This window comes from Myotis nattereri, assembly GCF_964212035.1.
Source record: "Myotis nattereri genome assembly, chromosome: 4".
Classification (NCBI taxonomy): Eukaryota; Metazoa; Chordata; class Mammalia; order Chiroptera; family Vespertilionidae; genus Myotis; species Myotis nattereri.
Window position 1 is genome coordinate 9,635,503 of NC_138079.1, and position 26,951 is coordinate 9,662,453.

The window sequence follows — 26,951 nt, forward strand, 5'->3', positions numbered from 1 at the left end:
CAATGTTGAATTTGGTATTGTATCTTTTCTTAAATTAAATGTATTTTTAATATAAAAGTAATACTAATGGCCATGTAGTTACTTACACTATTTTCCTGCTAGATAAGTTAATAATTGATGGTTTTCTTTCAGGGCTTAACAAGTGGCATAGAATTATCTATAGCGTATGAGCCATCTCTTGCTCACCCACTGTATACCTAAAGATAATGAAGGCGTTGTTTGTCCCCAGAGAATTTGCAGTCTAATACAGAAATCTGAGCAGGAAAACTCCAGAAGTAATATATGATGTGTATTATCTGGCAGGATGGTAGGGAAGGTGCCCGGAAAGACTCCTTAGAATTTCAGCAATGCTTACACTTAGGCTTGGCCAGAATGGGCGTTCCCTCGCAGGCAGGTGGCGGAGTTCCATGTGGCGGTGGGAGCTGTGTGAGCAGGTGGGATATGAGCAGATGGAGTGTGGTGTGGTGGGTGTGGAGGGCTGAGAGAGGACGGAGGGGGCCATGGATCCAATGAGAGCCCCTGTCTGCTTTTGTTATTAGTAAAATCTGTAAAGAAATAACATTGGTGACAATAGCAGAGAAATTAGGGTGTTAAGAATGAAAACATAGGCTTTTAAAATAGTTCAAGAAAAATAATAAGTTTAATACGCAGAATTCCACCTTTAAAAAGCCTTTTAGGCATGTAACATTCCATACATTGAGCAGCGTCTTTACACAGTGCAAAATTACCGTCCCATGGACACAGGGGACACATAAGAGATACTTTGTGAGTAGCAACTAACTGAGGTGAAAGGAGAATTTGTTTTAGAAACTGAAGGTCCAGCTTCTGACTTAGCAAAACAAATTAGGAGAATATTTATGTGAAAGATCTATGCTGTTGAAAAGATGAGTGTTCCTAGCCTTTTAGAAACAGGAACGGCGTGTTCTACCAGGAAATATACAAAAAGCACATACTGGATACTTAGTCGGAATGTTTGCCTTAGAGGAGAACACCCTCACTAGCTGGGTCTGCTTCTTTGATAGTGACATGTTTTAAACCTGTAACAGCCTCACCTGCCCTTCTCTGGAAGGTAAAAGAACATCCTGGCCTTAAGGCTTATGGGACCCTGGTGTTAATTACCAAGCACTCCTGTGACTTTTCTTTGCAGATTTTGAATAGCACACTATTTGGGAGTGGCTGTGAACCTTCTAGAACACTCAGATTATGTATGTAATTGCTTTTACTAGAATTATTTGAAAATTCAATTAAGCCTTAGCCAGTTTGGCTCAATGGATAGAGTATTGGCCTGTTGACTGAAGGGTTCTGGGTTCGATTTTGGTCAAGGGCATGTACTTTGGTTGCAGGCTCCATTCTAGCCCTAGTTGGGGAGCATACAGGAGGCAACCAATCAATGATGTGTCTCTCTCACATTGATGTATCTCTGTGTGTGTGTGTGTGTGTGTGTGTGTGTCCTCCTCTCTTCCACTCTCTCTGAAATCAATGGGAAAATATCCTTGGGTGAGGATTAACCAACAAAAAGAAAGTTCAATTAAGACAACCGGAGAACCAAGATGGCGGCATAGGTTAACGCCGGAGTTTGCTGCTCTGAACAACTACTTCAAAAGTGAAACCAAAAAACGGAAGGGACATCACCCAGAACCACAGGAACGCCAGAACCACAGGAACGCTGGCTGAGTGGAAGTCCTACAACTAGGAGGAAAGAGAAACGCATACGGACACTCAGAGGAGGCGCAGTGCTGAAGTCAAATTCTGAGGTGCGGAGTGCGCGCGCGGAGCGGGCTGGCGGCGGAGGGCGCGGTTGGCGTTTTCAATCGGGAGGGAGTCGCAGACTCTGAGCTCCAGATCCGGGCGAGTCTTTAGGGACCCAGACTCAAACGGGAGAAGCGGGTCTGCCTGGCTTCGGTCAGAGCGAGTGCAGCTTTCTCTCCGAGCTTTGCAGCGGGTGCTGGGACTCAGAGAGGCAGAGCCCCTGGGGACAGGACTGAGAGCCGCCATCACTGCTCTCTCCGGCCCACCCTGTTGATCCTGTGCGACCTGCCCCGCCCAAGCCCTGCACAGAGGCATTTGCCGGATAGCCTCAGGCAAACGCCAGATTAGCACCTCCCTAGAGGACAGAAGTTCTCTCACTGCTGACACAGCTGATTCTCATAGCCACTTGGCCTGGAGGTCAAACCCTCCCTGGAATTAGCTACATCAAGATTTAACTATAAAACCACAAACAAAGACCACTAGGGGGTGCACCAAGGAAGCATAACAAAATGCGGAGACAAAGAAACAGGACAAAATTGTCAATGGAAGATCTAGAGTTCAGAACCACACTTTTAAGGTCTCTCAAGAACTGTTTAGAAGCCGCCGATAAACTTAATGAGATCTACAAGAAAACTAATGAGACCCTCGATGTTATATTGGGGAACCAACTAGAAATTAAGCATACACTGACTGAAATAAAGAATATTATACAGACTCCCGACAGCAGAACAGAGGAGCGCAAGAATCAAGTCAATGATTTGAAATGCGAGGAAGCAAAAAACACCCAACCGGAAAAGCAAAATGAAAAAAGAATCCAAAAATGCGAGGATAGTGTAAGGAGCCTCTGGGACAGCTTCAGGCGTACCAACATCAGAATTATAGGGGTGCCAGAAGATGAGAGAGAGCAAGATATTGAAAACCTATTTGAAGAAATAATGACAGAAAACTTCCCTCACCTGGTGAAAGAAATGGACTTACAGGTCCAAGAAGCGCGGAGAACCCCAAACAAAAGGAATCCAAAGAGGACCACACCAAGACACATCATAATTAAAATGCCAAGAGCAAAAGATAAAGAGAGACTCTTAAGAGCAGCAAGAGAAAGAAACTCAGTTACCTACAAGGGACTACCCATACGACTGTCAGCTGATTTCTCAACAGAAACTTTGCAGGCCAGAAGGGAGTGGCAAGAAATATTCAAAGTGATGAATAGCAAGAACCTGCAACCAAGATTACTTTATCCAGCAAAGCTATCATTCAGAATTGAAGGTCAGATAAAGAGCTTCACAGATAAGGAAAAGCTAAAGGAGTTCATCACCACCAAACCAGGATTATATGAAATGCTGAAAGGTATCCTTTAAGAAGAGGAAGAGGAAGAAAAAGGTAAAGATACAAATTATGAACAACAAATATGCATCTATCAACAAGTGAATCTAAGAATCAAGTGAATAAATAATCCGATGAACAGAATGAACTGGTGATTATAATAGAATCAGGGACATAGAAAGGGAATGGACTGACTATTCTTGGGGGGGGAAGGGGTGTGGGAGATGCGGGAAGAGACTGGACAAAAATCGTGCACCTATGGATGAGGACAGTGGGTGGGGAGTGAGGGCGGATGGTGGGGCGGGAACTGGGAGGAGGGGAGTTATGGGGGGAAAAAAGAGGAACAAATGTAATAATCTGAACAATAAAGATTTAATTAAAAAATTAAAAAAAAAAAAAAAAAAAAGACAACCATAATTTTCCTAGGACCCCTTCCAATTCTTTGATCATATGAACGACTACCCAGAATTTCCAAAGGATGACTATGATTTGTTTTTCTATTCTTATGTTTTCATACAAAACTATGATATCACAATGGGTAGGCAAGCATACCTGTAGTCTTCTTTATAGTTCTGTCATTTTTCCATAAAAATTTTATTATGCTTTGATGTTAGGATATTTGACAGCCTGGTCTACATAAGTCTATCAAATCTCTGGGTCTATACCAAAATAAGTTTGAGGTCTGTTGTCCATAGAACAAATGATTTTTTGTAAAGTTATTTGCCTTGATCTTTCTTTAAATAGCAACCACCCAGTGCATATTCACAATATTACCTACTTTACAGATGAATGCAGATGAGCCTTGAAGAGTTTATTGCATTGCGTGTTGACTCTCTAACCAATAAGTGTTATGTTTTGTCTTGAAAGATGGACCCTGTGTTGTCAACATCCGTTCCAGTGTACTCACTGAGACTCGATAAAGAGTATGAAGTGCGCGTGAGATGCAGACAACGAAACTCAGAAAAATACGGCGAGTTCAGTGAGGTGCTCTATGTAACACTTCCTCAGATGAGCCCAGTGCCATGTGAAGAAGGTAAAAATGAAAGATGAAAGTGGCAGCCACGATGGCTTTCGTCGATATATACTGATGCATTCCCTGAACTGTGTTAGGGTGTTGTCCAAATCAAGATACATTAGCAGCTTATGTCGGGGTGACCTCGAGCTCCCTCTCTAGAGCAGGTATAACCCATTAAAAAGCAGGAGGACGATTTAGTGTTTGAATCCTTTAATTCAGGAAAAGTTGTGGGATAGATGCAAGTTACAGAGGGGAAGGTGTTAATGAGGGTTATCTCCAGATATCCGAATTTCAGGTGATTCTATAATTCTAAAATTTGCTACAGTGAGTTGTTTGCATTTATAATCAGAAAAAAAAATAGTTTTCAAATACATAATGAAGAAATTCTGCATCTCGAAGGTGGATGCACGACGTGGCATCTAAGAGGAAGCCGAACGCTGAGTCAGCGCAGGTGGTCGAAGGCAGGTGCTGTTGGATGTTAGAAAGCTCGGGTGTGGCTTTTACCTGGAGAAGTCGTAGTAAGTAGTGGCCAGGTATGCCTGAGAATGGCCTGGAACATCTGGAGATCACGTACAAGAGAAATACACAGATAATGAAAGTTTAAAGACATGAAGCCTGTGAATTCATAGTAAGAGAATTCAAGTGTTGGAATACAGTGCTTGATATTATGTGTATAAAAGGTTATCACTCCCGAATGAGAATGGGCTATAGCTCATCTCCATTAAGGATGAAGTTTAGGGGCCGTGGGAGGAGCTGAGGTTTGTTAAAGGACAATCACAGGCTACAGAGAAATGAAATGTGTATTTCTGCATTTACCGTACAGGTAGCATCCATGATACTAAATAGCACTTGAGTCAAAATGTCTATACCTCCATTTTTTTTCCTAAGCTCTATTCAACAGCCTTGCTGTTTCAAACAATTTGATATGATGAAATTCTGGTTTATAAAACACACTTGCCACACGCCCTTAAGCTTATTGTGATGGCGTTTCATTCGTGTAACATAGATTATTTTAACTGACTTCTTCTTCCATGTTAAAAAGAAGAAACAAAGCACCAGCTTTATGCTCTGCTCCTGAACATGTCACTTACATAAAACTAAAAATGCCACCGGACGCAGTGGTGTTCTCTTTCCCACTGGTTCTCCGTAACACCCATAATACCTCCCGGGGCGATGTTAGTGAGTGAACAAGAACATTAAAATAAGGAAAGCATGTCGCAGTAGAAAGGCCTCCTTTTAACAAGGCAACATTAAAGTAAGTACCACCTGTCCTTCTTAATGAAAACACAGTGAACCTCCACCAGGTCAGTAAGAAGGCTGGGAACCAGCTTCAAGGCACTTGTGTTAAAGGAACAAAATAGAAATTGTAGAAACCGGTTTCCCGAAGCCTGCTGCAGAGTTTATGAAAATCTGAAGGAGGGAGCCCCCAAAGTGATCTCCTGTCCAAGGAGTTTTTGAGGCTGTGAAATGATAAGCTCTGCAAGTCTAAAAAGTTTCCTTTGTGGTTCAACCATAAAATCTCTGCCCAGCCAGTGTGGCTCAGTGGTTGAGCGTCAACCTATGAACCAGGAGGTCACAGTTCGATTCCTGATCAGGCCACGTGTCCGGGTTGCGGGCTCCATCCCCAAGAGGATGTGTGCAGGAGGCAGCCCATCCGTGATTCTCTCTCATCATTGGTGATTCTCATCATTGATGTTTCTCTCTCCCTCTCCCTTCCTCTGTGAAATCAATAAAAATATTCAAAATAAAATAGAAAATAAATAAAAACTCTGCCCCCGTCTTTCTGATAGATTCTCAGTCTGGAGGATAAAAACTCTCACCACACTTTTAAAAAGGAACCAAGTAGACGGCATTGAGGTCAAGTCCCATGTTGCTCAGCAGCCCTGTTTGCTAGAGCTGAAGCCCCCATGACACCCCTGAACATATGAGACACATACAGCAGTTTGTCCTTACAACGTGGACTGTGCTTAAGCTGTGTGCTGTTGTTTATGTTTTTTTTAATGTGAAAGGAACAGAACAGACCACTATTCTAAATTGTTGTGTTCTGTTTTCAGTGATCATCAGTGAAAGCACTGACTACTAATGGATACAAATTAGGGAATATGTTTATATGAAAAAAGAAAATGCAATGTCAACTTCAGCTCTTGGTTCTCCTGTGTTTCAGATGTCCGGTTCCCGTGGTTCTTAATTATTATCTTTGGAATGTTTGGGCTGACGGTGATATTTTTATTCATGTTTTCTAAGCAGCAAAGGTAGGTGTGACATAGTGTGCCTTCATGTTTCTGCCAGTTGTTTGGATTTCCATGTGTTTTTCCATTCGTTATTTGGTGTTTTCTTTTGCAAATCATGAGTGAAAATTGTAATGAACCCAAGAAAATGTCACCTCCAGTTATATATTTACCACTTTGATGTGTGTGTCAGAGAGGGTTTGCAGGTTGGCCTTCTCTCTGGGACGTTGTGCAGGACACGGAGAGACTAGCCGGTGCACCTGGCCATGCACCTCCTAACAAGGCTGTTTCTCAGAGCCGCCTCCTCGCCCCTTCACAGTCCTGAACAAGGTCACACATTCACACGAGACCACCGGGAGCTCTGTGCCTTTGGCTAAGCTTCACACTGTCCTAATCTGATGTACAAGCAAATTGAAGTGGCAAACTAAAGCCACCAAGATAAACCAGTCTAATACACCCTTTTCAGATTTCCTAGCATGGCAATTTCAAGTAATTTCAAGTTTTACTTAAATTATTTGGATACTGCCCTGGCCAGTTTGGCTCAGTGGATAGTGAGTCGACCTGCGGATTGAAGGGTCCCGGGTTCGATTCTGGTCTAGGGTACATGCCTGGGTTGTAGACTCGATCCCCATTGGGGGCATGCAGGAGGCAGCTGATCAGTGATTCTCTCTCATCATTGATGTTTCTATCTCTCCCTCTCCCTTCCTCTCTGAAATCAATAAAAATATTTTTAAAAAAACACTTCTAAATTATTTGGATACTTACGATTTGCTATTTCAAACTCATGTGTCAACACAGCTTAAATTCTTTCTAAGCTTGAAGAGAGATCTGTCTGTGTTCTCTGGGAGGTAAAAGACTCGGGTTCCAGATGTTATTCTGCCACTGTGTTTGACCTGGGTGATCCCTTAACCTCTCTGGGTCTTCATGTTCTCATGGGTTTTATGGTCGATTTTGTGACCATTAAAATTCCCTGGAGTTGTAAGATCTGTAATTCTGTGTTTCTTTCTGAAAGAAACTCGGTGCAGACAACAAGAAATTTTCATACAACATTTAGGAAAAATTATTGATCCTGATTGCCAGTTTTCTTACATTTAGAATATTTTTAGAGTCCCATGAGTTAATCTAGCTCCTTCCCCTAGAACTAGGGTCACCAGCACTCCCAGTTTGCCTGGGACTTGCCTGTTTTTAGCACTAGAAGTCCAGTGTCCTGAGAGATTCCTGAGTTCCAGGCAAACCAAGATGATCAGTCATCCCACCCAGAACAGCAGACAAGTTCCCCAGGACAAGCCAAGAGGCATCTGCAAATCAAAATGCAGTCTATGTGAAGATACGTAAAAGCTTTCTAATTTGATATTTGAAGTTGTATGGATAGCATTTGTCAACCTCCAAAAAGAACAGGAGTAGCAGGAAGAATGCTCAGCATCTGGAGTTCTAGAGTGAGCCTGCCACATCTCCAGGGGAATCTGCAAGGGTTCCTGTGGGAGAGTGGCTTTACAGTGTCGGCCGGTGGGGAAGCAAAATTCTCACTGCGGAAGTTCATTTTGCACCTCACTTCCTAGCAACATGTCCATTTTACAAACACAACTGTTACTTCTTTAGGGGAAAATAGTAAAAGAATGAATACCTTTTTAAAAATATATCTTATTGATTTCAAAGAGGAAGGGAGAGGGAGAGAGAGAGAGAACCATCAGTGATGAGGAGAATCATTGATTGGCTTCCCCCTGCACACCTCACACTGGGGATCGAGCCCACAACACGGGCATGTGCCCTGACCGGGAATCAAACCGTGACCTCCTGGTTCATGGGTTGATGCTCAACCACTGGGTCATACCAGCTGGGTTAAATACATTTTTAGACCTTTAATTAATTTATATATTTAAGTAACACCAACAACAAAGGAGTCAATTTATTTTGTTGATTAATTTTAACTCATTGATCTGTACAGTTGAAGGGCTAGTTTATATGGAACTGCAGCCAATAAAACCCTGATGTATATAAAGTAATTTCCTCTTGATTTTTTAGCTGTCAATGTTGAGTCATTGTGAAAGCTAAATAAATGTTAGGTAGTTTAAATATATTAGCTAATAATATTTCAAAGAAAAAAAATAACACTCTCCAAAAATAGGATTTCAGCCCTAGCAGGTTTGGCTCAGTGGATAGAGTGTCAGCCTGCAGACTGAAGGGTCACAGGTTCCATTCTGGTCAAGGGCACATGCTGGGTTTCGGAATCAATGATTCTCTCTCCTCATTGATGTTTCTATCTCTCTCTCCCTCTCCCTTCCCCTCTGAAATCAATAAAAATATATTTAAATAATAGGATTTCAAAGAAAGTATATTAACCTCTGTCAGAAAAGGGTTTTCTATGAATGATGAAGCTCTTACCTATAGTTTGTTCAAAACCATCAAATTGTGACAGTTTTAGAAATGGTTTTGTACTTCCAGATTTCCTGTGCTAACGTAAGTTCTTTGCAGAAAAGAAGTACATGTTTTCTTTCATTTGCCCATAAAAACCCTTATCGTCATCTAAATTTCCGTGATTTAATGGAAGTAGGAAATGGTAGACCACATTGGCCAGCAGGTGTGGAAAGAACATGTAGTGCTAGCAATTGGAACAGTAATTAGACTGAGGTGCCCTGTGAGCCTTCCTTCCCAGAGCCTTCGGCTGGGAGGCGCTTCAGGCCTCCGTGTCTTTGCTTGAAGTTTTGAATCCACTTCTCCTTTTTCAAGTCCAGATGATGGAGTCCATGCTCACAAAACTTGCACTGTAACTTGGATTTCAATAAGAGGATAGCAAAGTCACAAGCATAGTTTCATGCCAGGGTCATCTCTGTTCTAAACTCTGTGGTTCCCACCATGTGACGCGCCCCCAGCCTTGGAGCTGTTACTAATCAGGAAAGAAAGAATAACAGAGTCAGCGTGAAACAGCAGGGCACACAGAAAGCCGAAACCAGCCTGCCGACCTGTTACTGGATGTTGTTTTGATTTTGAAGTAAAGATTTTGCTACAAAAAGATGGAGTTTCCACATAGAAAGTCATATTTGCAGATTGTCTTTAAAAACTGGAAGATCTAGCGAAGCTGGGTTGATGGGACCCTCTGGCAACCTACGCCGAAGCAGGGGCCCAGCTGTCCCATCTGGGAAGGGCGTTCTCTGGTCTGTCACCATGCCCATCTCTCCCTGTGGCGTTGCCACTGTCTTGTCTCATTCACAGGCAGGACATTCTTGGGCCCTGTGGGCCACAGGATTGGGCACCCTGGCATCAGGTCAACCGCAACTCCCAGAAAGCTAACTACCAACACGTGCTTCCACGTGTCAGCCTCTTCCAAAAAGGGAGGCACACGTAAAGATCAAGCGCTAGACACTTGGGGCTCTTTGCTTCCTCTGATTAGGGCTATGGTATGTTTCTGTATGTTTCAAACAATGGAAACATCCATTTAGAGATGCAGAACTGGACAAGAGCAGCACCACAGGGGCAAAGGCCGGGTTCTGCCGGGTGACTTAGATTTGAGCCCAGCTGTGCCAAATATTAGTGCATGACTTGAACACCTGCCCTGAACCTCTGACTCTCTCCACAGAAGGCCCTCTCCCTCCCTGGTAGTTGTAAGGACTGCATGAAGTGTTCCGTTTTATAAAGGGCCGAATGCTGAGTGTCTGGGCTCCCTGGGTCATGCAGTCTCTGTCATAGCCAACGCAGCCATAGAGAGTATGGAAACTGATGAATATGACTGTGTTCCAGTAAAACTTTATTTATAAAAACAGAGGGTATATGGCGATGGAAGATGATTTAACTTTGGATGGGGTGGGGGCACACAGTGCAATATGCAGATCTCATAACAGAAATCTGCACTGAAACTTTGTGATCCTATTAACCAACGTCATGCCAATAAATGTAATTTGTTTAAAAACTATAAAGAAAACAGAAAGCAGACGAGGTTCACCCACAGGCCATAATTTGCCGGCCCATAGTTTAGTGCAAGATGTACCCATCAGTACCTGCTTTATCAGAGGCATTCAAAATATGGCAGTTATCATTAATAATTTATATTGTTTATCTTGTATTCATCAGTAACAGTTTGCTTTAATACTTGCCCCACTGAGTAACCCTAATGGATGCTAGTCAAAACAACTAATAAAATGTAATTTGGTTTATCCCTTCAGTTAGGTAAGAAAAAAAAAAAAAAGCAATGGAAATATTCAGAAAAGGAGCTCCCTGTTGAATAGACTAAACTGTCCATTCACATTGAGTGAATATCAGCTGTCAGGTTGCCATTCCTGCCCAATGGTGACATCTCTGACACTTAGGTTTTTTAAAAAACAATAAAGTGAGTTGGTTGAAATTTTTAATCTCCAAGCTTTATTCTAGAGCTACAATGTTGATTTTAAAACAAACTCTAACCCTAGACGGTTTGGCTCAGTGGATAGAGCATTGGCCTGAGGACCGAAAGGTCCGGGGTTCAATTCTAATCAAGGACACACATGTACCTCCGTTGCAGGCTCCTCCCTGGCCCGGGCCCCGGTCAGGGCACATGCAGGAGGCAACCAATTGATGTGTTTCTCTCACGTCGATATTTTTCTCTGTCTTGCCCTCGCTCTAAAAAATCAATGGAAAAATATCTTTGGGTAAGGAACAAACAAACAAAAAAACAACCTCCAGTTACACTAGTAACAAAATAGATAAATAATTTATTCAAATTTACTTAAGAAATGTTTGTTGAGCATTGCCTATGTGCCAAGAATTGTCCTAAGTGCTAGTGATACAATAAGGCACAAAACAGGCAGCATAGATATTGAAATGAATTATGGTCAAAAAATAATTTAAATATTTGGAACAGAAAATTTAACTGCATCATAGAATTGTGTATATAAAGCAATACAGATTAGTTAGAAATAGCTCAAATGTAGTGGGTCCCAACTGAAATGAACCCTGCAGTGACACTGTGGCTAATGAGATCATCTTATGTAATCTCATCATTGACTTGAGCTGTGTGGTGCACACTTACCCAGTCCACCCCAATTTGGCTCCATGTGGATTGGCGATCCCTTTCTTCCTCCCTTCCTTCCTTCCTGCCTTCTTTCTTCCCTCCCTTCCTTCCTCCCTCCCCCTCTCCCTCTCTCCCCATCTCCCTCCCTCTCTCTGTCCCTGCCTGCCTTTTCTCTGCAAATTACTGGTGTGAAGTGCTGTATCATTACCTTTCTTATAACTGAAATGGAAATTGGCTTTAGAAGAAATCAAATTTCTCACTACCAAATACTAACGCTGGCTGTCAATAAAAGGCATTAAGGGGGGGAAAAGATTACAGGAAAGCCATGTTTTATTTAAATTGACTTCAGATAGGGGCTTTTTGTTGCTATCATTTTGTTCTTTTTTTCTTCTGTAGTTTTCCCTCATTATTTACTGCTTAACATTTTCATGCTCTTTCTCGTGTTCCACTTATAAAGGACTAGGATATTTGAAATAAGTAATCGCACTGCCACTATTTTATTTCTATCTTTTGAAATAAGAGAGTGAACAACTTTTAAGATATATCACACCAAAATTTTAATTGTCTTCAAGGATTAAGATGCTGATTCTGCCCCCAGTTCCAGTTCCAAAGATTAAAGGAATTGACCCAGATCTCTTCAAGGTAATTAATAAATTAGCTAAGTTATAGATAACACTAATTGAATGATATCTGTAAAACATTGTCTTGTGTTGAGGGCTTTTGCAAGCTACATGTAACACATTCCATTTTTGTACCTCTTCTAAAGAAAAAAAACATTTAATATTACATCTTCTAAAATTATGTCTTGTATATTTAAAAGTTCTTCACTAATACGTATTTTTATTATGTGGTTCTGTTACTCATGCCTTTATTATAACCATAATTATTCTCTTAATGTTATTTATTAACTCACTTAAGCACTGTGAGTTTCTTTTCATAGATCTTCCTTTTCTTTCTGTTTCCTAGGAAGGAAAATTAGAAGAGGTGAACACCATCTTGGCCATTCATGACAACTACAAGCCTGAATTCTACAATGATGACTCTTGGGTTGAATTCATTGAGCTCGATATTGACGACCCTGATGAAAAGACTGAAGGGTCGGACACAGACAGACTCCTCAGCCATGACCATCAGAAATTACTTAACATCCTGGGGGCGAAGGATGATGACTCTGGCCGAACCAGCTGTTACGACCCTGACATTCTGGAGGCTGACTTCCATGCCAGTGACGGGGGTGACGGTACCTCAGAGGCTGCTCAGCCACAGAGGTTAAAAGGGGAAGCAGATCTCTTGTGCCTTGACATGAAGAATCAAAACAACCCGCCTGGTAGGGACGCTCCCCCAGCGGCTGGGGAGCCTGGGGTTATCCTGGCAGAGGAAGGCAAAGCCAGACCACTTCCCCTCGGTGAAACCGAGTCAGCTCACCACGCTGCCCATGCTCCGCTCCACAGTCCGAGTCCACTGGCAAACATTGACTTTTACGCCCAGGTGAGCGACATCACACCCGCAGGGAGTGTGGTCCTTTCCCCGGGCCAGAGGAATAAGGCAGGGATACCCCAGTGCGACGCGCACCCAGAGGTGGCCTCGCTCTGCCAAGCAAACTTCATCACGGACAGCGCCTACTTCTGCGAGGCAGACGCCAAAAAGTGCATCCCTGTGGCCCCTCACGTGGAGGTGGCAGCACGTGGAGAGCCGAGCTTTAACCAGGAAGACATTTACATCACCACGGAAAGCCTTACCACTACTGCCCGGAGGGCTGGGACAGCGGGACCGGCCCCAGGCTCCGCGATGCCCGTCCCTGACTATACCTCCATCCATATAGTCCAGTCTCCGCAGGGCCTGGTCCTCAACGCCACTGCCTTGCCCCGGCCCGACAAGGAGTTCCTCTCGTCGTGTGGCTATGTGAGCACAGACCAGCTGAGCAACATCATGCCGTAGCCTGTCTTTGATTTCCCCTGAGCTAAGTATTTAATGGCCAAGAGAGGGCTGGGGCATGAATGCTTAAACCAAAACCATGTTTAAACCTTCTGGGACAGTGGGAGGGGGGGTGGGCGGGGAGTGTGGATTCTAAATGCCTTTTCCTGAATTGTCGACACATGATATTAAAAGAAGAAGAAGAAAAAAAACAATCAGCTAGATATTCCCCTTGTGAATTGTAAATACTTTCAAGAATCGTCTCCAAGACTGTTTTGTGGCAGTGATCGTCCTGTTATTGTGGGTGTTCATTTTGTGATGCTGAGCTTTGAATGGCTGTGTCGTTAATGTCAAGTAAATCATGCTTTTTTTTTTTTGAAAAAGCAAAAAATCAGGTGGCCTTTGCAGTTCGGGAAACTCGAATGCGAGTTAAAGCACAGGCTACTTTTCTACGTGATTGGGAGCTAAAATTATACGTAAGAGAACAAAACATAGTTTGGATATGGAAAATTTTATTTTGACATAAAACTGATAAAGATATTTTTAATAATTTACACTTCAAGCATGGCTGTTTTTTACTACACTGCCCACTGTGTCCTGAAGTTCACGGGGACCATCTGAAGACTAGCAACTGCAGTCTGAGGCTTTGGTCCCAGGCACCTAATGAAAACAAGCCAGTTTTTTACAAGGCCCTTTTGATACCTCCCCCAGCTCCTTACACACGTCCACAATGATTGTCGTTACCCACATCATTGGAACATGATGGTCTTAGCTGAATTTTTAAACAAATATTTGTTCATTTAGAAAACTTGAAAATGTTTGCACAGGCCAACTTTTCGTGAACCAAAAAAAACAAACAGAAACCCCTTCCTGACCCAAATTTCGGTTCGTGTCAGAGCACTCCGTACTAGAAGTAGGACTTATAGCTGGTTCACACTGAGGAGGAAGAAGAAAACGATAGAATCTGGGCAGCGGGCTGCCCGCAGACACAGCTGGGTTTTCTTCCCCAGTTACCTGAGAAGGGAATAGGTACAGGAAGCACTTTGTAAGTCGAAGCAGGTCGAAATGAAACACCGCATAATGGAGTAAGAAGTGTGAGAAATAGGTGTTTGTTTCACAGACAGTAGCCAGACACATACTCATTATTTATGTGAACGAGAAACAAGATTTTAAACCCCCACAGATAACTCCCAGTTTATTTGAGCCAATCGCAGAAACTGCCTTCCTCACCAAACCTCGTATAGGATTTATTTAAAATAGTAAAGGAAGTTTCATCATTTTTATTTCCCTCTGAGTGCAATGATTGGCCTCTAAGCAGGGCGTCTGAAGAAAAACAAGGGGCCTGAGTAATTTATGAATTATTGTTCGATCCCTTAGTAGCCTCAACATCATTCTTAGGAGCACTGGGATGGCTCCCCAAAAAGTTTATAGAAAAGAGAAGAATCTTATCTCAATGAAGAATACTTCTCACACTAAGTATTTTTTTAAAAGGTGAATGAAACTTTAAAGTTAGCTTTAACTTCAGTAGTATTTGCCATTTAGCTCAGACCTTTTTAGGAAATAGCCTAATGGTTGGTAATTTTAAATTCCCTCCTTCTTGCAAGGACAGTGAAAAGCTGGAATTGGGTGTTTAAAGTTCAACATGTTACTTTGTAATAGATGTTTCATAGATTTTCTGCTACCTTGCTGCTATGGTTTTCAATAAGAGCTACATAATTTAGTTTCATATAAATTTCATGGACGTAGAACCTAATTCAACTTAAAACTGTGTGTTTGGGAAAACTATCTTACTATTTCACAATAGGCTGACAACATTTCTATCGCCAAAAATAGCTAAATACCTCAATCAGTCTCAGAATGTCGTTTTGGTACTTTGCTGGCCACACAAGCCATTATTCACTAGTATGACTAGTTGTGTCCTGCAATTTATATTTAACTTTCTTTATGTCTGTGGATTTTTTTCCTTCAAAGTTTAATAAATTTATTTTCTTGGATTCAAGATGGTATGCTTCTCTTGTCGACCCCACATGAAAAGCGTCCTTACCTAGGCTGCACACTGCGAGTTCTCATTGCAAGGAGATCTGAGCATGGTTGGTTTAAACACATTGGCACCAGGATGATGCTGTTCAGTGTTTAGCACCAACCCATGCACCTGGAGGTCAGGGTTCAATTCCCGGTCAGGGCTCGATGCCCAATAGGGACTGTGCAGGAGGCAGCCGATGGGTGATTCTTATCATTGATGTTTTTACCTCTCTCTCCCTCTCCCTTTCTCTGAAATCAACAAAAACATATTTTAAGACCATAAAAAATAAACACATTGGCAATGGACGTGGGGATTTTTGTTCTGTGCAGAGGAGGCAGCTCCGGCATCTCTCTGTGAGGGATCAGGAACCCGACTCAAACATGCTGGGCTGCGGGTCTGTGCCCTTAGGGGCTCCCAGAGCCGTGTGTGGGTCATTACGGTTTGCATGATGTGTGTGAGAGTGAGCAGAGAGTGGGGCGTGAGCCTGTCGCCTGCAGGAGGAAATCAGCTCTCCCAGACCAGTCTCACATCAACTACCTGTCACCAGGGGAAGCAGACAGAAATCAGGCCGGAGGGAGGCGGGAGGCGGGAGGGCAGGAGCCTGAGAGCCGTGGAGGCAGGAAGCTGGCTCCTCCCGGGAGGCACCAGGCTCTTCCTACTAAGCCACAGCCTTGTTGTGCAGGCCGGGTCCTGGCGGCTGGAGTCTGGGATGGCTCTGAGAAGGCCAAGGAACCATCAGTCATTGCTTCAGCAAGTGGGATGCAAGCTGCCACCACCTTTCACAATCCCAGGGGGTTTGCATTCAATACAGAAAGAACGTTCTCTACCCACTGCCTTCTGCCGCTCGCGTTTGGAACACATGCTGCTTCAATGCCCAAATAACAAAGGGTCGCCCTAACCGGTTTGGCTCAGTGGATAGAGCGTCGGCCTGTGGACTTAAGGGTCCCAGGTTCGATTCAGGTCAAGGGCATGTACCTTGGTTGTGGGCACATACCCAGTGGGGAGTGTGCAGGAGGCAGCTGAATCGATGTTTCTCTCTCATCGATGTTTCTAACTCTATCCCCCTCCCTTCCTCTCTGTAAAAAAATCAATAAAATATATTTTAAAAAAACAAAGGGTCACCATTTTAAGCATCCGGTCTTTGATAGTGTATGTTTATCATATAAACATACCTGGAGAGTCAGGAGTGAAGGGAAGGAAAGGCCCATCCCTTCCATGGACTGAAAAGGCACAATCCTTTCTGTTCCAGAGGGTTCATATCACGTTGAAGAGGGTTACACATGTGTTCCTGCGTTTAAGCTTCTCCAGGGTTCTAAGACACACGAACACCAAAATCTGTTCGTATGTTGCAATATTTACTTATGGACCTATTTTTACACCAAAATACTAAGTGTCTTTTCATGTCACTAGATGTTACTTAATCCAAACTCAAATTCCCACAAAATGTGCCCCATCGCCTTTGCAGGCTTCCTGTTTTAAGAGCTGAGTGTAAAGGGCACAGCTTCTGAAAAAGAACTTGAACTTTGCTTAACATTCAAGCTCTGCTCCCGTGGACATCGAAGAAGAGTATTATGTCAACTATGTTACGTAGGCAAAAGTGCTCGTGTTTAAAATGATCTCTGACTGGCAAATTACACCGGGATGGGGAGAAGCTCCTAATACCTGGAGATAAACCATACTTGCGACTTGAATATGGTGGCTTGTAATTGAGCATGTCCCCTATGGGGACCCTAGAAGCAATGCCTGTGGGTTTGCACCAAGAGCTGTTGGCTCCAATGAGACATAGAACTTCTAAACCTGGGGGGGTGCGGGGGGCCTCCTTTAGTGCCCAATAGAACTCCTTCTTTGCTCCAGAGCTGTCCGGCGGGGTGGATGGGGAAAGAAAACACTGGACAGCTGTATAAACAACCTGCGTGGACCGCTGCCATGACTACAGCTGTAGACCAGAAAGCCTGGTGCTGCCCTGTGCCACCTCCTTCCTGTCCTGCATCCTCCTGAGTAGACTGCGGCCATGTGTGGTCTGTGGTCGTCTGGGGGATGTTGACTTGAACGTAAGAAGATACCCCTGTGGATATAGCAGGAGACACGGCCACTCCTTGAACAAAGTGTGTGCCCCCCATCTCTGTCCTTGCTCATGGCCCCCCAACAGCTCCTGCTTACCAGTCCTGCCTGTTGACATTCACCTCATCTTTCATGGCGCAGCTCAGAGGTCTCCTTCATGAAGCCCCCCTGATTCCCGCCAACCTTAAGGGATCAGTCCCTCCTCTGAACCACTCACTCTGATGTCAGCGCACCTAACAATGCCTAGGATGAGTCTGCTAACATGGATTCTGGGACTTACCTGTTCCCTGAAATGTTCTTGAATGAGGGATTCTGTGATCAGGTAAGTTTGGAAAACACCCCATATTACACTTCCCTCTGGGAGAGCCAGGGTGCCTGCTGACACTCTAACGCTTCTACAGTTAAAAAAGAAGAAAAAAAAAAAAACCCACTTAAACTTAATATTATTTCCCCCATTTACTTAACAGTGTAAAATACGGTAAAGGAGTACCCATTATTATATCTAGTCACACTTGGGAAAAGCCGCTCTAATTAGACCAGTAGGCCTGGCGCAAAATAAAGTTACAATAAATTTCAGGTGAATGTGAATCTGAACAAAGCATCTTAGGTGATACCATTAAACTTACTTTCACAATACAAGTTCCTCAAAAATGAAAAGCAAAGGGAAACAAAATAAAGACAAACTGGACTACATCAAACTAAAAATTTTTTGTACAGCAAAGGAAACCATCAACAAAACGGAAAGACAACCCACTGAATGGAAGAAGATATTGACCAATGGTACCTCCAATAAAGGATTAATATCCAAAATATATAAGGAACTGATACAACTTAACACACAAAGGAAACCAATTTGATTAAAAAAAATAGGCAGAGAACCCAAATAAACATTTCTCCAAAGATGACATATAAATTGCCAACAGATATATGAAAAGATGCTCAACTTCACTAGTCATCAGGGAAACATAAATTAAAAGCACACTGAGATATCACCTCACACCCGTCAGAATGTCTTTCATCAATAAATCAACAAATAACAAGTGTTGGCAAGGATGTGGAGAAAAGGGAACCCTTGTGCACTATTGATGGGAATGCAGATTGGTGCAACCACTTTGGAAAGCAGTATGGAACTACCTCAAAAAATTAAAAATGGAACTGCCTTATGAACCAGTGATTCCTCTTCTCGTTATTTAGCAAAGAAATTCAAAACACTGATTCAAAAAGATGTATGTACCCCTATGTTCACTGCAGCATTATTTACGGAAGCAACCCAAGTATCCATCGATAGATGAGTGGATAAAGAAGATGTGGTACATATATAAAATGGAATATTACTCAGCAATAAAAAAGAATGAAATCTTGCTATCTCTGACATGAATGAACCCAGAGGGTATTATGCTAAGTGAAATAAGTCAGAGAAAGACAAGTACCATCTGATTTCACTTATATTTGAAATCTAAAAAAAAAAAAAAAAAAAAAAAAGAAGCAAACAAACTTACAGAAACAGAGAACAAATTGATGCTTACCAGATAGGAGGGCAGTTGGAGGACTAGATGAAGAAGGTGAAGGAATTAAGATGTACAAATTGGCACTTGTATAAACAGTCACAGGGATGTAATGTACAGTATAGGGAATATAGTTAACTAGAGGCCCATGCACGGATTCATGCACCAATGGGGTTCCTTGGCCTGCCCTGCACCCTCTCTCAATCCAGGACCCCTTGGGGATGTCAAACTGCTGGTTTCAGCCCGATCCCCGCAGGCCAGGCCGAATGATCCCACTGGAGCACAAATCCATGCACCGGGCCTCTAGTATGAATATAAGATTTTTGGTTCATCTCTTCCAGCCCTCTTCCCTCCCCTCTTCCCTCTTAGATTCATCAGTCTGTTCCATGTTTCCATGCCTGTGCATTGAGCATCTGCCCCTGGTGGTCAGTGCGCATCATAGCTACCAGTGGAACAATCCGTTAGGCTTTTATATATATAGACTAGAGGCCCGGTGCACAAAAATTTGTGCACTCGGTGGGGAGGGTGGTGTCCCTCAGCCCGGCCTGTGCCCTCTCACAGTCTGGGACCCCTCGGGAGATAACGACCTGCTGGCTTAGGCCTGCTCCTGGGTGGCAGAGGGCAGGCCCAATCCCTAGGTGCAGCCCCTGGTCAGGCTCAGAGCAGGGCCAATTGGGGAGTTGGGGCGCCGCCCCTGTCATGCACAGAGCAGGGCGGATCAGGAGGTTGTGATGCCACCCTCAGTCACGCTCAGGGTGGGGCCGATTGGGGGGTTGGGGCACCGCCCCCTGTCACGCATGGAGCAGGGCCAATCAGGGAGTTGGGACACTGCCCCCTGTCACGCTCAAGGCAGGATCGATGGGGAGGTTGCGGCGCCGCCCCCTGTCACGCACAGAGCAGGGCCAATCAGGGAGTTGGGACACTGTCCCCTGTCACTCACAGAGCAGGGCCCATCAGGGGGGTTGGGGCTCCGTACCCTGTCACGCACAGAGCAGGGTCGATCAGGGGTTTGGGGAGCTCCCTACTGTCACGCACAGAGCAGGGCCCATCAGGGGGTTGTGGAGCTCCCCTTTGTCACGCACAGAGCAGGGCTGATCAGGGGGTTGAGGAGCTCCCCCCATCACCTACAGAGTAGGGCCAATAGGGGAGTTGGGCCACCACCCCCTGTCACACACAGAGCAGGGCGGATCAGGGGGTTGGGGTGCCGCACCCTGTCACACTCAGAGCAGGGACGATGGGGAGGTTATGGCTCTACCCCGTCACAAACAGAGCAGGGCCCGTGGGGAGGGGTTGGCGTGCTGCACCCTGTCACAGAGCAGGGCCGATCAGGGGGTGCCTTCCCCTGTCAGGAACAGAGCAGGGCAGATAGGGAGGTTGTGGCCCCGCCCCCTGTCACACACAGAACCGCAGGGCGATCAGGGGGTTTGGGCGCTGCACCGTCACACTGATCCCGGTGCCGGGAGGCCTCGCGGCTCCGCTGATCCCAGTGCTGGGAGGCATATTACCCTTTTACTATATAGGATAGAAGCCTGGTGCATTGGTGGGGGCCGGCTGGTTTGCCCTAAAGGGTGTCCTGGATCAGGGTGGGGGTCCCCACTGGGGTGCCTGGCTAGTCTGGGTGAGGGGCTGAGGGCTGTTTTTAGGCTGGTGGGTGACGGAAGCTCCCAACTGCTCCTTTTGTTCTTTTTTTTTTTTATTCTGGGCCAGCTTTAGCTCTGAGGCTTGGCTCCAGCTCTTAGGCCTCGGTTGCTGAAAGCAGGTATCTGGTTTGTTTGGGTTCTATAATTTAAACACTGTTTCAACTCCAGCTCTGAGATCCAGGCTGGCTGAAAGCAGGTTTCTGGGGTTTTGTTTAGCTTCTATATTTGTAACAATGTTTCAAACTGCAAGCCCAGAGGCCAGCAGCAGCAGGCGGGGAACATTGGAGTCCTCCGTCACTGAAGCAAGCAAACCTCATATTCACTTCAAGCTGCCTGGCTGCCGGCCGCCATCTTGGCTGGCAGTTAATTTGCATATCGCCCTGATTAGCCAATGGGAAGGGTAGCGGAAGTATGGCTAATTACCATCTTTCTCTTTTATTAGATAGGATAATATTGTAATGTATGTAGTGCCAGGTGAGTACTAGACTTATTGGGGTGATCACTTCATAAGTTATATAAATGTCTAATCACTATGTTGTACACATAGTGAAACTAATATAATATTGTGTCAGGTGTAAGGAAAATTTTTTGGTTATCTATAATAATAAAAGCATAATATGCAAATGGACTGAACGGCCAAACAGCAGAATGACTATCCAGACGACCACACTATGACACGCACTGGCTCCAGGCCAGCCAAGGCAGGTTCGATGCGATTGGTCAGGGGGCCCCACCATCACCCCATGATTGCCCTGCAGAGGGAGGCCCAGGCCATCGGCCGGCAGAGCAATCAATGGGGGGGGGCTCTGTGGAACCGGGGAACCGGGGTGTGTGGCGGCAGACATGGGCAGTGCCAGGCCAAGAAGGGAGCGGGTGGGGGCCAGGGCTGTGAAGGTGGCGGCCGGGGGAAGGAAGGCCTATCCTTGCACGAATTTTATGCATTGGGCCTCTAGTAACAAATAAAATAAAAGGCAAAGCAAACTCAGTCTCAATCAGTGCACTGTGCATTCTGAACTCAGAGGCTATGACACTGAGACATGCTTACTCACTCTTCATGACATGGAGGAAATTTGCTGTGAAGCTACAGAATATATATCTGTTCCACCTGAACAAAAATAATTCGGTCCTTACTGCTGTCTGCTGAATTTTAAAAAATAAAATCACCCAGATGAAATTTCAAACATAATGGATTTTTGCACAGTAATCCCAGGAAGCAGTCTTTGTAAGGATATATAGAAAAGCAATTTTCTATTGATTAAAAAAAAAAAAAGTCTACACGATTGCTCAGAGAGCATTAAGAGATGTTATCAGCATTTTCCGTAAGTATAAAATAATTTGTCAGGAAATTGTATGCACTTTGCTTTCCCAATAGAACTGCAGTCAAAAATCCAAAGTGGAACGATTCTTATTGTTAGCTTTCCTTTAGATGGTACCATATGTTGAAAATGATTCACATAGGATTTTGATATTATGAAAGCACTTTCATATCTATTTTTTTAAAACATAACAAATCTGTGTTACAGGCAAGCTAGACATTACTTTTAACATTTTGTAGGAGAGAAAAATCAAAGCTCAGAAAACCTAAGAGATTCTCCAAGAGTTATTTAACTAGTAAGTGATAAGCCAGGACAAAAACACAGACCTTCTGACTAGTCAGAAGCCTAAGACCAATGTAAGCTATAACGCTACTTGATGGAGGAGAGCTCCTGATCCTGTTCACAGTGTGGAGAAAATGAAGAATTGATCATTTTATAGTACCTATGGGTCCCAAGAACTACCTGCTAAAGATAAAAGGCTCTTTTTCTGATAAGCATAACCAGTGGTGTGCTAGTTCATGTTTAACAACCAGTTCTCCAGGAGGCGGGCTGTGTCCAGATTTATAACATTTGCCAATTTCCACAGTGTAAATGCTCCCGAAGTGGCTGATTTTAAGTTATCAGTGTTTCATCCTGAACACAAAGTTGAGAAGGGATTGTGCAATCAGCTCTCATAAGACAATATGAATGACTGCAGCACACCACCGAATCTACACAACTTTATAATTCCATCCAGTAGATGACACTTTTTATAGTGGCTAGTAGCACTTCTACCTAACATTAAGCACTTGCCATGCGCCAGACTCTGTTCTAAGCACTTCACATACATGGACTTATTTCAATCCTTACAACAATCTAATGAGGTAAATCCTGCAATTCTATTATTCTCAGTTTACTGAAATGGAAACTGAGGCACACATAATTAAGTTGACTGAAGTCACAGAATTACTAGATATTAGCGCCAGGATGCAAACACACGCACTCTAGCTCCAGAGCCCATGCTGTAAGCTCAGGGCTGTTCTACTTCCATGAAGCAGACATCTTCATTTACGTTTCATTTACCACAGTCAGTCCTTCATCTGCCAAGTGCCCTGCCTCACTGCTGAGTGTGGCAAGAAGAGTTTCAGGAGGAATCCTTGATCTTACCAAGTCAAAGCAGGGACAAGTAATCTTGAAGGGAAAGTTGGTGATGCATGGCTAAATGTCATGTAGAAAATAATCTAAATTTTTTTTTTTTATGGTTTGGATGCATGTGAGGGAACTGGAGTTTCTACTTCTCCTCTCCTCTTTGAAGAGCACATATTGGAGAAGTTAGATGTCATCACAGACGACAAGCACAACAGGCTCAATCTGTCCCGTGGAATGAATGACTGACACAGGCGCAGGCTGCCCGACAGTCTATGAACTGCTTGAATCTCTGAGCCCCAGAAGCAGTGGTTGATGGCCGATAATTCATTGCTGTGGCAAAAGAAAAACCAACCTAGACCACAGTAAGTAAGGGTATTTTCATCATATCTTACCTGCATTTTTATAAGTGCTAATTATAAGTGATGACATAGATTCATAAATGTCTTGTAGCTATGAGCTTTAATGTTTTAACTCACCTTAAATGACTGCTGAATTTTGTAGTCCTAAAAGTATGTCATCTAAAAGTTTAAATATTTTAAATGACAACCAAATGTTAAGACAAAATTAATATGATAACACCTTACACCTAACTTGCATTTCTTCACTAACTTTAGCCAAGTGTTTTCACATAAAGTTTAATGTCTATTTTATTTACTTGGGAGGTAGCTGAAAGAGTTATGCTCCTCTCAGAGTTGAGACAAAAAACTTAATTAACTTGTCTAGGGCCACACAACTAGTTAAAATATCTGCAAGTAAAACTCTCATCTCCTCACTAAAAGTTCTGTGAAGTTCTGTGTTCTTTCCTCATGTAAACTATATGAACTTGTGTGTATGTATGGGTGTGTTATATGAGAGATTTATGATATATACATCAAAATGTTAATAATGGTTACCTCTGGCAAGTAAACATGGGTGTTTAAAGTATTTTATTTTTCATTTGATTTAATTTCCTGCATTTTCTATAGTGAATGTTTATTATTTTAGAGTTATAAAATAATATGTGACATATTTTTAGATTTCTACTGAAATATATTCCTATCATGTATCTCTTTCTCCCAAAAGTCAAAATGCAGGGAAATAAACTTGATAGTTTTAGTTTGTGAGGCTTTCTTCTCAGTCTAGGGTTTCCTGTTTTGCTGTCCCTATTATTTTAACCTCTTTTAAAATTTTGTAAATTGTTGTGTTCAGTCGCATGAGCAGTGCTCAGCGGGTTAAACCCAGGGTATTGCAAAATCTAGGATTTTCCCAGCAGCTTAACTTATTGGGACTGTTCAGGACGATTGTTGGCACACAAATCTGTAATTATTCACAATAGAGGGAATCTTCGTAAAATGAAAATGTCATCAGTGGCCCTGCTCAGAAATGAGACTTGGAAGTCTCTGAAATACCCACAACCCATTCTCTTATTAACACCCTCCCTCCACCTTTTAGTCCAGGGTCTGATCATCTCACGCCTCAGTCTCCTAGACTGCCGCCTTGTTTGCTTCAGATTCAGAAAGCCATCTTTTACCTAATTTGAAAGAGTATTATTTCTCAAAAATGGCAATACATTTTTTTAAAGTCAATCTCCTTTCCATGGTGGATAGCTTGCACTCTATCATGTTTCAAATAATAGCAATCACTCAGCCCTTGCTGCCCAAAATACCCTCCAAAACTTAGTGGTTTAAGACAACCAGCATCTATTCGCTCGCAGGTTGGGGGTCGGCTATGTGGGCAGGACCCAGCTGGGCAGTTTTTCTGCCTGTGTCAGCTATTCATCCAGTGAGGCTCACTCAGTCATTCATCGGCTGTCAGCTGGTGGCTTGGCTGGCGCCGGATGACCTGGGATGGACACACTTACCTACCGGGCATTTGGCAGGCTGTGGACGCTACAGTGGCGCAACTCAGGCTTGTTCACCTGGTGGGAGTGAAAAAAGATGGCAGGGAAGTGTGCAAAGCCGCTTGAGGCCTAGGCTAGGAACTCTCATGGCACCTCTTCTTCTGCAATGGACTGGGGCAATGTAAATTAAAGGGATGAGGAAATAGACCCACCTTTCGAGGACAGGAGTTCCAGTGAATTTTTGGCCATTTTTAATCCACCAACCCCTTCTGGGGAGCATGCCCCTGCCAGCCCTTCTCCCTCTTCTCCCCCCGCCCCCGCCCCCACCCCTCCGATGCAGGCAAGCATCTCCTAAATTCTAAGTGACCCCAGGAGGCTTGCAGCCAGGGGGAGTAACCCCTGAAACTGTCCCCGCATCCCCCTTTTATCTGGCTTCCCAGTGAGACAGAGCAGCCCAGCCTAGCTTCCCCGGTGGCTTCTTCCATGCCCTTCCCTGTTTCATTGTCCTACGCGTGGTTGGCTGTGACCAATAAATTCCTGCTTGTTTTGCTGAAAAAGAAAAAAAAGTAAAGAAGTGTCTAATGACAAAACTAAAACAAGTTAGTAGTGAGTTTAATGTTTTTATTCAAGAGAAAACAATCCATGGATTGGGCACATACAGAGCCTCCCAAACAGTGGGGCCCGCTGCCAGAGGGATTTTGTTTCTAGAGCCTTAGGACTGGCTCGAAGGGCGGGGATTTCCTTCTAAGGCCAGCAGGTCCTGTGGTCCAGGGTGAGGGGAGCTCACTGAGGCTGAGTTGGCGGATGAGCAGTGGTCTCTGTTAGCTTTCCTTCCAGGTGTTTCCTGTGTTTCCTTTACGTGCAGGCTGACTTAGGTTTAGATTTGTGACCTGGGCTGAGCCACGGGGGTGACATCCAGTGTATGGGTCCCAATATGCAAATCGACTTTATCAGAAGCAAAGGAAGTCCCTTCTTAGCGACACAGCCAGGCTCTCAGAGTGACTCAACAGTCACCCTAACTCCTACCTTCCTCAGAGGCATTCATCCGGTACTCGTCCCCTCCCCCCTCCCCCCTCCCCACCCCCACCACCTCAGTCATCCCGCCTAGTTCTGTGGCTCTGGCTCTTTTTCAATATTTTCCCTTTATTTCCTGACTCAGCCTGAGAGAGGCGTTCTTATTGGGCCAGGGCTAGGGCCAGGCCGTGTAGCGATCCCTCTCAGGCAGTTCCCACACTACGTCACCTCCAGAGGGCGCTGCCTGTATAGAGCTTTCTGACTCCCAAAGAGCAGAGGAGCATCAGCAAGACCTCCCGCACAGACCGCAGCCAGTCACCTGCTGACATTATCTTGTTACTTACTCAGCCTGGACAATGCGCACGCAGGCTTTAGAACAGGCGCAGACCTGCAAGAATTACCTCCACTGTAAAAGCTCCCCACGCATCCCCAGGCGGAATTAGCACCTGGCTCCTCTGTGGTCTTGTGTTTTCTCGATTTCTGGACTAGTTGCATTTTGTAGTACGATAGTGAACAAACACTGGGGCAGGGGGCAGGGGGATAGAAACATCTCTGGTAGGCAACATAAGCTCAGACTGAAGGTTCCTAGAAGGTGCCTCTTGTATTTATCTCTAAAGGCTTTGACATACAGTCATTGACTAAGCCGCATAGTCTCACAACGCTGGCAAATTAATTGATTAATTAAACAAGGAAGCCATTAGACCAGTGGCTCTCAACCTTCCTAATGCCACGACCCTTTAATACAGTTCCTCATGTTGTGGTGATCCCAATTTCATTGTTACAAATTGAACATAATTAAAGCATAGTGATGAATCACAAAAACAATATGTAATTACATAAGTGTTTTCCGATGGTCTTAGGCGACCCCTGTGAAAGGGTCATTTGACCCCCAAAGGGTCGCGACCCACAGGTTGAGAACTGCTGCATTAGACTGAGGTGGATCTAATGCCATCGTAGCCTGGGTAAGAAGACCAAAATCCAAGCCTGTAAATGCCTCAAGGTTAAGAAATCAAACTCTAAGAACAACCAATCACGGTCAACTAGGCTTTGAGCTATAGCCAATCAATAATTTCCTTGCTTTGCCTTCGCCTTTTCTCTATAAAAGTCTCTCCACAGCTCTTGTTAGTAGAGCCCTCCTAACACATCTGGTTTGGCACTGCCCATGGAATTTTTTCTCAAATAAACTCTGAAAACTTTTAATCTGCCTCGATTTATCATTTAACAACACCAAAGTG

The 26,951-nt window shown here is 44.0% G+C and overlaps 1 protein-coding gene across 2 annotated transcripts in view; it reads left to right on the forward strand.

The window, feature by feature from the left end:
• The window catches only part of GHR (growth hormone receptor), a 120,264-nt gene extending 105,060 nt beyond the window's left edge, over nt 1-15,204 (forward strand). For both annotated transcript variants that reach the window (XM_081089003.1, XM_081089002.1), the window contains 4 exons: nt 3,940-4,105; nt 6,252-6,339; nt 11,869-11,938; nt 12,263-15,204. In XM_081089003.1, coding sequence (XP_080945129.1) covers nt 3,940-4,105; nt 6,252-6,339; nt 11,869-11,938; nt 12,263-13,234 — 1,296 coding nt within the window. In that variant the 3' untranslated portion in view covers nt 13,235-15,204. The remainder of the gene's footprint in view (nt 1-3,939; nt 4,106-6,251; nt 6,340-11,868; nt 11,939-12,262) is intronic.
• The last annotated feature ends 11,747 nt before the right edge of the window (nt 15,205-26,951 follow it).